Source organism: Mangifera indica, chromosome 12 (assembly GCF_011075055.1).
Source record: "Mangifera indica cultivar Alphonso chromosome 12, CATAS_Mindica_2.1, whole genome shotgun sequence".
Lineage (NCBI taxonomy): Eukaryota > Viridiplantae > Streptophyta > Magnoliopsida > Sapindales > Anacardiaceae > Mangifera > Mangifera indica.
In genome coordinates, this window is record NC_058148.1 from 7,314,227 (window position 1) to 7,326,874 (window position 12,648).

Genomic DNA, 12,648 nt, shown 5'->3' on the forward strand with positions numbered 1-12,648 from the left:
GATAATCAATTTGGTTGTCCATGGCTAATCGCGATCTTCTTTTAATCAAAGTCCAGAAATGAACTTGTAAAAATTTGTGGCTAGTTGTTTTAGAATAGGAATATATTAGATAAATAAACCTGAATTGTAGATAAATGCCATACAGATGCATAAATGTTCTCAGATTCTTAAAAATTGAATTTGTATAAATTGATATAACAACTTAAAATTTAGTTTATATGATTATTTATTTTTTCTTTCGTTTCAAAATCATTCAATTAAATATTAATATATTTGGTTGTAAAAATAAGTTTATATTATTTATTTGTATGTGATATTACTCTAAATTTACTCAAAATAAGAGATCTTTGTCCATAATAGAAATGTTGATGAAGGTCATATGTAAGTCTTTTACCCTAATAGAGAACTTTAATAGAATGATGGGTATTTAGATATCCGAAACTTTATAAGTGAGAGTTGGAAAATACATCAAACCTTGGGTGAGAATAAGTCTTTTGGCCTTAAAATAACAATTCTAGTCATATGCAAGTCTTAATGATAGTGGGTGTGAAATTTACAACCATGTGTTCCACTAATTTTGGCACTGGATGGTGTAAAGGTAATTAAAATTAAATTTGGATGAGTATGGCTGGTTATTCAGAGGATGTGTCTTGGATGTTATTTTGTTTAAATCTGCATATTTTTATTGAATTTGGATTGGGTTAAGTTGATAAATATTTTACTGTATACAAATGAACACCTGTGTCCATCTAAAATCAAAAAACCCATAAGTCCCTGAAATAGGAGTCACACTATTTTTTTTTTTTTTTGGGGGGTCGGGGAAATAAAATAACCAACTGGAAGTAATTCTCATATTAACCAATTCACATACATAAAGACCTGACAATTCAAACCTCTAACCTTTGATTTCTTTCATCACTTCTCTCTTTTGTGCACAAAACTGTTTGACTTTTGTTTTTTTCCGTGTATCCTTTTACTTAGAAAATAGGATTATGATGAACAATACTATATATGTATATTTTAAAAACATAATTTAAATATATAAATGATACGTTATCTTAAAGTTATAGTTTATTTTATCTTTAATTTTAAATTATCCAATCATATGATAATATATCATTTATATATACAAATTAAGAACTAATAGTGTTAGCATAATTTTATTGATGTCAATAATATTAAAAGGTTAATATGTTTTTTTGGAGGTTAAATTGATGAGATTGTTGATAATTTGAGGTTGAATTGGTGATACTTTTTAAACTAGTGGGCACTGATAGGAAAATTATGCACCATCTTAGGGAAATGAACCAAATCAGTCATACAATATATATGGCCTTGGTAAAGAATTTAAAGCAAATCCCACCTGCAATAACCCTTTACGATAATATATTTGGCCATTGATATCAAACAAGCTTTCAAACCCATAGAAGCCACTTCAACAAGCTCTCATCACCTCTCTAATTTCGATACTCTAGATGAGAGACTGAGAGTGATTTTTTTGAGTTATTTCAAAGGCTAAGCAGCAAAATCAAAACGCAGCAACGCATAGTAATGAGATAAGAGCCAAAAAATGAGAAACAAATAGTTTGGTCCTCAAGCTCTAGTTTTACTGCAAAAAAAAAAAAAAGGAAACACCGTGCAAATCAAGTAAAATGTTAGATACATAGGTCAGAACATTAGCACAATGGTACCAACAATATCTGATATGATATATCAAATTTCCTTTTATTCCTATTTTCACTTCTTCAATGGTTAATAATGGAAAATGAGGCACATAAATGGGCCAAATTTGTAAGAAAATTATACATTACTTAGCACTTAGAAGGCTAGAAATAAATATGATAAAAATTGAAAATAGCCCTCTTAAGTTATTTCCTCTGAGATTTTAGTAACAAGAGGATGATCCCAAGACATACCAAAAATAAAAAAAACCAAAAAACAGAAACCTTATCATCCTGAACAACAATGTCATTGCAACTCTTATGTCACCGATGACCAATCAATTAAAGAAAGAAGACTGCCTAAAAGTTTAGATAAATGCTAGTGATAATGCACCTACTGTGCACACTTCACAAATTAATTTTGATCATGATGATATCCCTTTACACTTCCCATCTTATCAACATCATCCATTTGCATCGTTCATCTTGTTCGCATGCCACTTGCAGAACCCATCCTCGAGAGCTTCTCTCATCCATGGATGCCGGCAATTCTCAATGGCTACAGGTATAGTAAGCCAACTTCTTGTCCGTGTGCTTTGCTCTGGCCATGACTTGAGCTCCTCTGTCACCAGCAAAGCAAACATTGCAGCTTTACATAAACCTTCTGGGCAAAATTCATCTTCTTGTGTTTTACTCCGAAAGTGATAATGCCCAAGAAATTCCTGAAATAATTACACAAAGTTGGCAGGAAATGGGTAACACTAAGATATCCCAGCACCTAAGTCAAAAATTCAATGATGAAAATGATGAGGAAAATGCTAAACACGTATTAAAGAAATGTCATGTACATTAGAAATATCTAAATCAGGTTTTGCATCAACAGTCTACTTGAGCATATGTATCATGTTTAGGATGTTGTCACACTGTCAGACAAAACCTGCTGGAGACAGGTGTGGGTACTACATATGTGATGCTATCATCCATAGGTACAAGCTGCATTACAACACTAAATATCAAAATAAGCAGAGAATTTGACCACACCAAGGGGAGAAAGAAAAAGAAAAGAAAGTTTTTATTTTTCCATTTTAATAAGTACCCAAGGAAATAATTAATAGTGCAAAATTAGAGGAACCATTTGGTATCATTGTACAATTGTGTCTTATAAACACTGATTCATAAAATTCCATACTGACCCAGGAGCCCACTGACGACTCTTTATAAGGTGTTAGCAAAAGCAATGGCGTTGAGCACAGAAAAGATTTAAAAAATTTTGACAGCACAAGACTCTTTGTTAAGTGTAAAAAAATGTTTGATGCTGGATTAATTGCCAGTGGTATTTGTTGAGGACCCAAAAAAAGCAGTAAGAAGATTTAGTGTTTAAGTCAGACATCTAGAAGCAGACAATTATTTAAATTGGGAATTTCTAGACTTTGTCAATGAAGTTAAGAGCTTTATGCAAATGGATTATGGATGATAAACTGCCAATTACTCCACTTTCTTGAATGGAAAGTCAAGTGAAAAAGGGACTTAGGTGAGGGAGATGCACTTTCTCCATTTGTTCACTTTGATCGGTGGATTCTTTTAGCCAGGTGGAAGATTCAGTTAAGTAAACTTAGTAGAGGTTGTTATAGCAAGAAATGAAGTTGATAACATGATAATCTATTCAGGGATAATCTAAGCTAAACCATCACATTAATACCAGTGAGTGATATTGAGATTTAATCATCTAAAAAGGCAATATGTTTATTTTACAATGTTAAACTTTCAACAGAGCAAATTGATTTGGGCAGCTTCTAGAGTGAGCTATGAGGTGAGAGATTGACCAAAGAGGTGCCAGATTGATTTGGGCAGCTTCTATGGATGTTATATGCTGTTTGCTTTCATGTCTAAAGGCTAATTTTTTCAGTCCAATAGATATTATAATACTTTTCAATTTAACTTCATACTGTTTGATATTTAGTGTGTTTGTTTTCCTTTACTCAGACTTGTACATTCAGACCTACGTAGAATTTTTGTCCAATTTGGACCTACTAAGATTTCAAACAAAGTTTTTGGTGTCTATTCAGGGATTAGCTTGAGAAGATATCCGAAGGTTGGAGAAAATTGTTTCCCTAAAGGTGGGAGACTCGCTAGCTTGCGATATCTCTAATCTGGTCTTTCCCACTTAATTCCTCTCCCTACATGTATTCCCATCAATTTGATAAAGAGGTTGAGCAATGTCATACAAGACCTTGTATGGAAGGAGTTGGGAAAAGAAACAGAAAGTGGTTACTCAAGGTGTTCATAAAAGGGCTCAGTGTGGATAATTTCGTTTTCAGGGACAAGACATTGCTAGAAGTGATGGAGGTTCCTTTGGAGAACACCTCTCTATAGTGAGTCATTATTTGAAGTCTGGACTCCACAAGAATGGTAGCAACACCCAAAGTCATGCCATACGCATAAAACTTTTCTTATCAAGGTTAAGGCTTGTTCTCATTTCATGTACTACTAGTTACTGGAAAAGGGAATCAAATTGTATTTTGAGAAGACAAATGGATACGGGAGGCACCTGCATAGGTTGCCAACCAAGCAGAACTTTCTATCAGGATCTTAAATTAACCAGGAATTTGAATGATGCACAGAAGGAGTCTTGCTCAATAAAGTAGAGGATAAAAGACAGCGACACTTTAGAAATTAGGAAATTTCTCAGTAAAGTCTTTTTCTGTTAGTTGGTTTATGACTACAACATCTCTTCACTTGATGCCTAAAAGATGTTATGGAAGCATAAAATTTCTTGTAGGATGAATTTTTTTCTAAGACAACTGCAAAGGAAAGATCAACACTAATGACACCATTCTAAAGGATGTGCTTAAATCCTCAATAATGCTTATGTACAAGAGGGAACGTGAGAGCATTGATTGAATTCTCTTGTGCTGCCCATTACTTTATACATTTTCTTCTAATTATTTTCAGCTTTTAGAATTTCTATCATGCTGCCCCAATCTAGCTACTTTGTTATGGTTAAAAGACCTAATGGTTTTGGGGGAAGCATAAAAGCCTTTGTGTTGTAGGCACTGGGGTCGTGTAATAATGGCTATTTTTGTACACTGAGAGAAAGGAATTCTGTCATTGTCAGATAATTAGGCTTAATTTTCTGGGTCATCAAAGTTCAAAAAAGTGCCTTTTTCTTCATTCACTTCTTCAGAGTATAAATGTTCCTATTTTTTTTCTTTAAATTAGAAACTAAACAAAATTCATTTATAATGATTCACAAAACACAGTACAAATATATACAGCCTGACCACATTAGAAAAAACACCATATCTTTGTGCCACTTACAGTCACCATGTTAAGCATGAATCAGTACAACATAGATCTGACTCTGAAAAAGTAATTAATACATCCCCGACACCTTTTTCTTTTTCACTACAAATAAACTCCAAAATTGAAAAAACTAACGTGCAATGAAAAAAAAAGAGAGAATGCATACAAGGGAAGTAGGATTTCACCATTAGTCGCCCTCGAACTCCAGCTTCTTCAACAGCTTCCCTTTCTGCAGCCTCCTGAACTGTTTCATCATTCTCCCAGCCTCCCTGTATAAAGAGTTTTTTAATGGAAATTTCAGGTTTATTATCCTCCTAATTCCTAAATAGTTTTAAAAAAACAACTAAACCTTCTATTTAATTACCCTCTTAGAGACTTACAAATTGTTTCACCAATAAGTTAATCAAGATAATCTTGTAACAATTTCAATTGTAGTCTGGTTCGCAACACCGGTTGCCTTATTCTCATATTTCTTGTTGTTTCATATTTTATACTTACCTACATGTACTTCCAATCTAATACTGAAACACGGTAAAAAAAATAGAAAAGGAAAGAAAATACAATGATACCTTTGGAAACAAGAGACCGGGTCCACTAGCTGAGTTAATCATAAGCACCTCAACAATTTCCTCGGAATCATCATTGCCACACTCAGCATTTCTATACCTAAATGGGATACACCTGTTGAAAAAATTCAGAAAGATTAGCGTCTACAGATCTGTTTGGTAATATTTTGATGCAGCAAACATAACACATTCACAAACTATATTTTGGTTTTTAACATGATATTCCTCAGATAAATTAGAATGAATGACCTTCTGGGTCAAAGAAATAAAAAATAAGCTTGCTCAGATAACCTGTATGGCATAGATGAAAAAGAGTTTCATACAAGTAGCAACTTATTTTGTATATCACTTCACAATGGAAGGAAAGGCATCTCTCATCTATATTCAAGACCATTTCAGTAGAATTCAAGCCAGGATAAAAGTTGGATGCATTTCAACCTTAAAAAATTTTCAACCACACCAACTCAAACATGCTACCAAAAAAAAAGTATTGCATACTTCAATTTCTCTATTATATAATTCTGTATATAATTCATTTTCTACAAATCACATACTGAAATTTCTATCCATAACAAATTGGAAAACAAAACGAATTCTTTCATTGTGCACAAGAGTATGCAGGCAAAATACAAATTTTACAACCGGTGCCTACATATTCCTAAAGGCCAAACCATGGTGCTCTATGATAAACCAAACTACAAATATCATACAATTAAAAAAAAAAAAATTCAATGAGCCCATATACAGTGCCAAAATATTTGTAAATCACCAATCTGCCATGCTAAATAAACACCTTCAAAAAATCATCAACACCTACAATCAAGGTAGAGCCTCCCTAAGTCATCCTGAAAGAATAGCCTACTATGTCATTTAACCATTTCAGAACTATTATGTCAAGACACCAAAGAGTCATTATCACGAACTCATATTCTAAAACTACATTTCTCCACCAAGACCCTCCCAATTATCACCCATATCCATTCCCATTCCCGCAACCATCCACTTTATCAACTTCATGTACACATGCAAGGGCAAAAATGATCACCCAAACACCATAAAAAATAATAATAATAATAAAAAATCAAATTTGTATGTCACCCCACATAACCCTTTAACCAAAGTCATAAAAAACCTCGCACAAATCTATTGAAAAATCACTAAAATCACCTCAACATGCAAACCATCAAAACAAAATTAGGAACTAACTTCATACAAATTGTCCCATTTTTCAGAAAAATCCATTGCATCAACTTTTACTTGTGACATAAAAGTACTCCACGACCCCATTCTCAAACCCACTTCAGAAACACATGCAAGATCAAAAACCATCACAGAACATCACCAAAAAACTAACAATATTCTCGAAAAATAGCATAAATCAATTTGGCATTAATATATCAACCAAATTAATCAAAATTACCCAATAAATCTATTTGTAAAAACAAAACATAACCACTTGCTCAAATCACCTCAAAATTCAAACAATGAATACAAAATTAAAAATTTGAATTCATATTAAATTGCCAAATTGCAATGACGAAAAGAAATCATAACAATTCATTAACTTTTCCTCATAACACAAGAGAACTCCGCAACCCCATTCTCAAACCCACTTCAAATACACATGCCAAAGCAAAAATGATCACAATTCACCACCAAAAAACTAACACCATTCTACGAAAAACGGCATAAATCAAATTTGCATCAACATTTCAACCAAAATAATCAGAATTAAACACAAATCTATTTAAAAAAAAATACCCATTTGCTAAAATCACCTCATTGATATAATCAATACAAAATTGAAAATTTCCATTCATACCCAATTGCCACATTGCAAATAGCAATAAAAAAAATTAAAATACGTACCCGGCGATAAGACGACACCCCTGGTCGTAACGTTGCTGATGGCGACCAGTACGGGCGACCAAATCAGACATAATAGAGAGGGAGTTTGGTTAAAAGAAAAAAACAAAAACTAAGAGAAAAAAATAGGGATTGGCGAAGGGTGCATTTTGAAATCAGAGAATGGAGCAGTAAAGGGAGAAAGATGGACGGTGAGGATGAGCATCATCCAAGGGATGGTTGAGTTTACAGAATGAACGGGGATGGATTTACAAAGAAACCAAAACTAAGCTAAGCAAAGCAAAGCGCATTGAGCGGATCAGTCAAACTCACGAGCGTTGTGGGTCAACTTGTGGGCTCCCACTTTCCGCCCCTCTTTTTTTCGTTGTTTTCTAAATATGACGTTTTAACATTAACCGCCAAGCCGATATGTTTATTGTGGACCACCACATTTTATCCCTACTTTTCCGTCATTTTATTTTTTTTAAATTTTGTATTATATATATATATATATATATATATATATATATATATATGTTATAAATATAATGAAAAAACAGGGCAAAGTGATTGAATTGTCAAAAGAAAATTATGATTTTATTAAGGTAAAGTCACGGCAAAAATAAGAAAGAAGCAAGAAGAAAGCAAGAAGTGAATGAATTTCATGAGGAGAGAGGGGGGTATTTATAGAAAATTTGCCGCCCTTCCAACCAATAAAAATGGTTTCTTCCAATCTAAGTTTCTAACGCATTTAATGTCTTTCCATTCTCTTTTGGCCAAAGTAAAAAATATGGGATAGAAAAATCCACCGTGCATAACAATATAATTATTTTAGTACTTATTTTATTTTTATATTGTATAGTATTTAAATTCATACTGTTGGGTGATTTTTTTTTTTGGTTGAAAAAGCGTTAAATACAGGATAACATATTGTTCTAATATAATATCTAAATTGGCCAAAGGAATATTTCCCACCCAATGTTTCATGAAAAGGCCAGACATACTCACAAGAGTTCAAAAATCCAAACACCCACTTATCCCTAAATTTTCGTTAAAATTGTAGTTAAATATAAAGGTGAAATTATTATTTTAATAATATTATTAAAAAATATATAAATTAATCTTATTTTTCCCTCCAGGTTTTAAAAATAGACTTTCATCCTCAAATCTCAACTTTAAAAGGTGACTTTTTCACCTTCAAATCTCTAGGTTTTCTTTTCTCCATAACTCCACCGTCGATAGCCACCATCTCTGTCCTCCCTTCTCCCTTTGCCATTGTCGACAACTCCGATGACATAGGAAGAAGCTTTGGCCGATGAACAGTTGAAGATGAATTGAGGACAAATTGAAGACTGTCATGTTTTCATCACATTTTCATCGTGTTCCATTGAATCAGCTACAACCGCCGTGTTTTCATGGCCTTTTGGTCTTCTCCTAGCCCTTGGTTCCAGACATGATCATTGATTTCAATCGAAAAATTATTTGTTTTTGTCCAAACAACGACTTAGTTTCTTTGACGAAGATGAGGCTTGAAGAAGTGAGAGAAATGGTCAAACAGTGTCAGTTGCTGGAGAGGGAGAAGTTTCACTAGAAAATCGAAACTCTAGGGAGAAAAGTGAATTTTTTAAAACCTAATCTTAAGGGAAAAATTAGCTTTTCAAACTAATGAGGAGAAAATGAGATATAATTTTAATTATTTTAATATTATTAATAAAATAACAAATTTATCCTTTAACTCTAACAGAAAATTTATGAGTACATCCTAATAGATTAAAACTTAAGTGGATATTTGAATTTTTCATCTATTATGAGTATATATTTATTATTTCAACAAAACTTGGGTGAGAAATTATCCTTTTCTCATCTAAATTTCTTATCCCATGTGATATGTTCCCTAATATGGTTTTGATGTATAAATTAAAAGTTGAAATATTATAAGATATGTCAAAATCACATGATTTTTGTGAATGAAAGTTTTGGATTTTATTTGGTAAGAATAGTTGTGTAGGGTTATATTCTCTTTTAGTTAAATTGACTGAAGTATTATTAAAAAGATTTTTTTTGTTTTTCAGTAAGGACTAACTATACAAATTACATATAATGATCAATTAGGTAATTTACAAGCAATGGTATGACCTAGGGATGGCAACGGGGAGGGGCGGGGAGGGGATATCAATCCCCGTCCCCGTCCCCGTCCCCATAGGGGATATCAATCCTCATCCTCGGCCTGTCTCCGTTACGGGGATAACAAAGAATCCCCGTCTCCTTCCCGCGAAGGAAAATCTCCTCCCCGTCCCCGCGGGGAAAAATCCCCTCCTTATCCCCTCCCCATCCCCGCGGGGAAAAATCCCCTCCTCATCCCCTCCCCGTCCCCGTCCCCGTCCCCAAGGGGAAAAATCCCCTCCCCATACCCAAGTCAATAAATTTTAATTTCTCAATATTTTATGAATATACACTCTTCAATGGTGCATTATTAATAATTCTAATAATCAATAAATAAATTTTATGAAATTACAAAAGAGTGCCTTTTTTATTAGAATGAAATTAATTAAGCAAAAATATATGAAATTAATTAAGCACATTTTCCTGTAATATAAAATAAAATATGTATAATTAAATATCCAAATCATTACTTCATGCATTGACATTGTCAATTCCATCATACTATGAAGTTTGAAGAAATAAGAAAACAATTAGACAATATCTGACACTTTTAATGCATTGAAAATCATCATACTCAAAGACATCGCCATTAGCAATAACTGGAATAGACAATGCTGCTGCAACATCATCAATCTCACTCCACTTAGCTGGATCCCCTGGCCTATCTGCTACTTTTCTGCAAAATTTTTCAAGAAAAATACATGTCATAACTGAAAAATCTAACAATATGCAATAATCAAGATTGTTAAACATCATTAAAAATAAACAACTCCAAACTCATCAAATTTAATATGAAAACCAAAAACCTGACTTTTTGAAGAAAAAAAAAACACCTTTAACACAGATAAAATTTGTACAATTTAGTATGACAAAAACAAAAACATTTTGCAGCTTGAAACTCTCTTCGAATAAAAATAAAATCCAACAAGCAATTTCTCCCACCAAAAAATTTCAAGCTGCAAAATAAAATAAAACAAAGCAAGCAAAGAAGACAAAGCAGGGTATTTTATATCTTCCACCAAAAAATAAAATAAAAACAAAATCCAGCAAACAAAAAACCAAAGCAGCTGAAAGAAGACAAAGAAGCTTACCTCCAACTACAAGACAAAGAAGCTTTAGTTGGGAGAGGGAGTGTGCGACTGTAGAGTAAAAAATGGAAGAAAAAGGGGATTTAGATTTAGGATTAAAAGATGGATGGTAATTTTGTAATAAAAATTATTAAGGTTATAGTTTTTAGTAAATATGTATGTGATTTAGGATAATTTTGTAATAACATATTAGATTAGTAAAATTAAAATTAAAATTAATAATTGATATATTAGATTAATAGTTCAAAAATTAGTAAAAACTGATAATTGATAATTCAAAAATTAGTAAAATTAAAATTATGATTTTAATAAATTATAATGTAAAAGTTGATAGAATTTAATAGTTCAAAAAAAATTATATTAATATATTAAATTTAGGGGGAGGGGAGGGGAGGGGCGGGGTGGGGACATATGTATCCTCGTCCCCGACCTGTCCCCGATTATGAGGATTTTTTTCATCCCCGTCTCCGTCCTTTTCCCCGTTTTTATCGGGGAATCCCCTCCCCGTTAGGGTAGGGGGGGTCGAAGCCTTTAAAATCGGGTTCAAATTGTCATCCTTAGTATGACCCAATACACGGTAGAGGACTGTATGTCCAAATGCAAAAATAAGAATTCTTGGAAATTACACTTGTTGCCTGTGATTTTTTAAAAATACACCTAATTACCTACTTTCCATAATAATTGGATTCCTTGTATTAAGGTTTTAATATTTAATTACAAAGTTTTATATTTTAAAAAATTTAAATACCTAATATTCTATTAAAATATTATTTAGGCCAAAAGACTTATTCCCACCCAAAGGTTTGGTGAAACCCTAAACCTCCATCCTTTAATTTTCAAAAACTTAAATACCAATTATTATATTAAAATTCACTGTTACAACTAAGATAAAAATGTTATTTAGTTAAAAAATTAAAAAAACTAAAAATTTATCATATTTTTCAGTTTAGTTTAAAATGTTAACAATTTTCCCCATTCAAAGTTTGAAAGTGCTATTTCCCCTTTAAGTTTTTTTTTCTTCTTTTCTGGCAATCATCTTCATTCCAATCATCAGTTGACATTTTCAAATCTCTTATTCTTCTATCAAAGCCCCAAGATCGGTGGCTATTTTTGTCCAATCATCTTCGTCTAACAAAAAATCAGTATTATCTTATTTTGGAGACGTTAAAAGGAGAGAAATGTGATAAATTTTTTGTTTTTTAAATATTTTTAATAAAATAACATTTTTATCCTTACTCTAATAGTGAATTTTAATAAATAGGTTGATATTTAAGTTTTTAAAAGTTAACTAGCGGGAGTTTGAGATTTCACCAAATCTTGGGTGGAAATAAGTGTTTTGACCCTATTATTTATTTGTAAACTTAATTATATTAGTGATTTGTACCCTAGAAAGTGAAGTTTTGTAAATTAGGGTAGAAATTGAAATTACATATTGCAGATTGATATATCGAAATTGGAACTTACGGATGAAAAAATAAATAAATTTACAGTTGAATAAATTTATTCGAGTTTTTCTTTTAATTTGATTAAAAATAATTTTAAATTAAAATAAAAAATATATATCAATAATTATATTTTTAAATTTTAAATAAGTTAAATGAAAAAAAAAAAAGTTGAAAGAAAAGGCCTAAAATTTAAGATTCTCAAAATAGACATGAAATATCTTATACAACCAGTAGATTCTTTTTGAGGTGCAATCATATAAAATAAAAGATATTTAAAAAAAATATTGGCAAAAAATAGTCACCTAAAATATATATATATATATTTGTGTAAATATTCATAAGATTATCAAATAATTATAATTTCATTGCTATAAGAAACGTTATTGACAACAAAATAATTACTTTATAGAAATTATCTTACATAAATCTTATGTTGAAAATCAATTGAAAAGTGATGGTGTACAAAACATAATTGAGAGCATGGTAGTCAAATTGTATTGTATTATGTATCAAAAATTAAATTTTTCATATTGTATATTATGTATCGTATTGTATCATAAGATATGTTTTTTAAAAA

General features: G+C 31.7%; 1 protein-coding gene across 1 annotated transcript; it reads right to left on the reverse strand.

Moving 5' to 3' along the window:
- Positions 1 to 1,706: 1,706 nt before the first annotated feature.
- Positions 1,707 to 7,815, reverse strand: LOC123192225 (nudix hydrolase 16, mitochondrial-like). Its single transcript, XM_044604703.1, has 4 exons — positions 7,400 to 7,815; positions 5,534 to 5,645; positions 5,150 to 5,233; positions 1,707 to 2,383 (listed from the first exon to the last, which is right to left on the reverse strand). Exons 1-4 carry the CDS (start codon positions 7,468 to 7,470, stop codon positions 2,126 to 2,128), a joined length of 525 nt encoding a protein of 174 aa, XP_044460638.1. The 5' UTR covers positions 7,471 to 7,815; the 3' UTR covers positions 1,707 to 2,125.
- Between the last annotated feature and the right edge of the window lie 4,833 nt (positions 7,816 to 12,648).

Excerpts from the sequence above, each read along its gene's own strand:
- LOC123192225 (XM_044604703.1), bottom strand. The coding sequence starts at position 7,470 with ATGTCTGATTTGGTCGCCCGTACTGGTCGCCATCAGCAACGTTACGAC. Across the intron at positions 5,234-5,533 it reads CCGGTCTCTTGTTTCCAAAG|GGAGGCTGGGAGAATGATGA; the intron begins GTATCATTGTAT and ends CTCTTTATACAG. Across the intron at positions 2,384-5,149 it reads GAGTTCGAGGGCGACTAATG|GAATTTCTTGGGCATTATCA; the intron begins GTGAAATCCTAC and ends TAATTATTTCAG.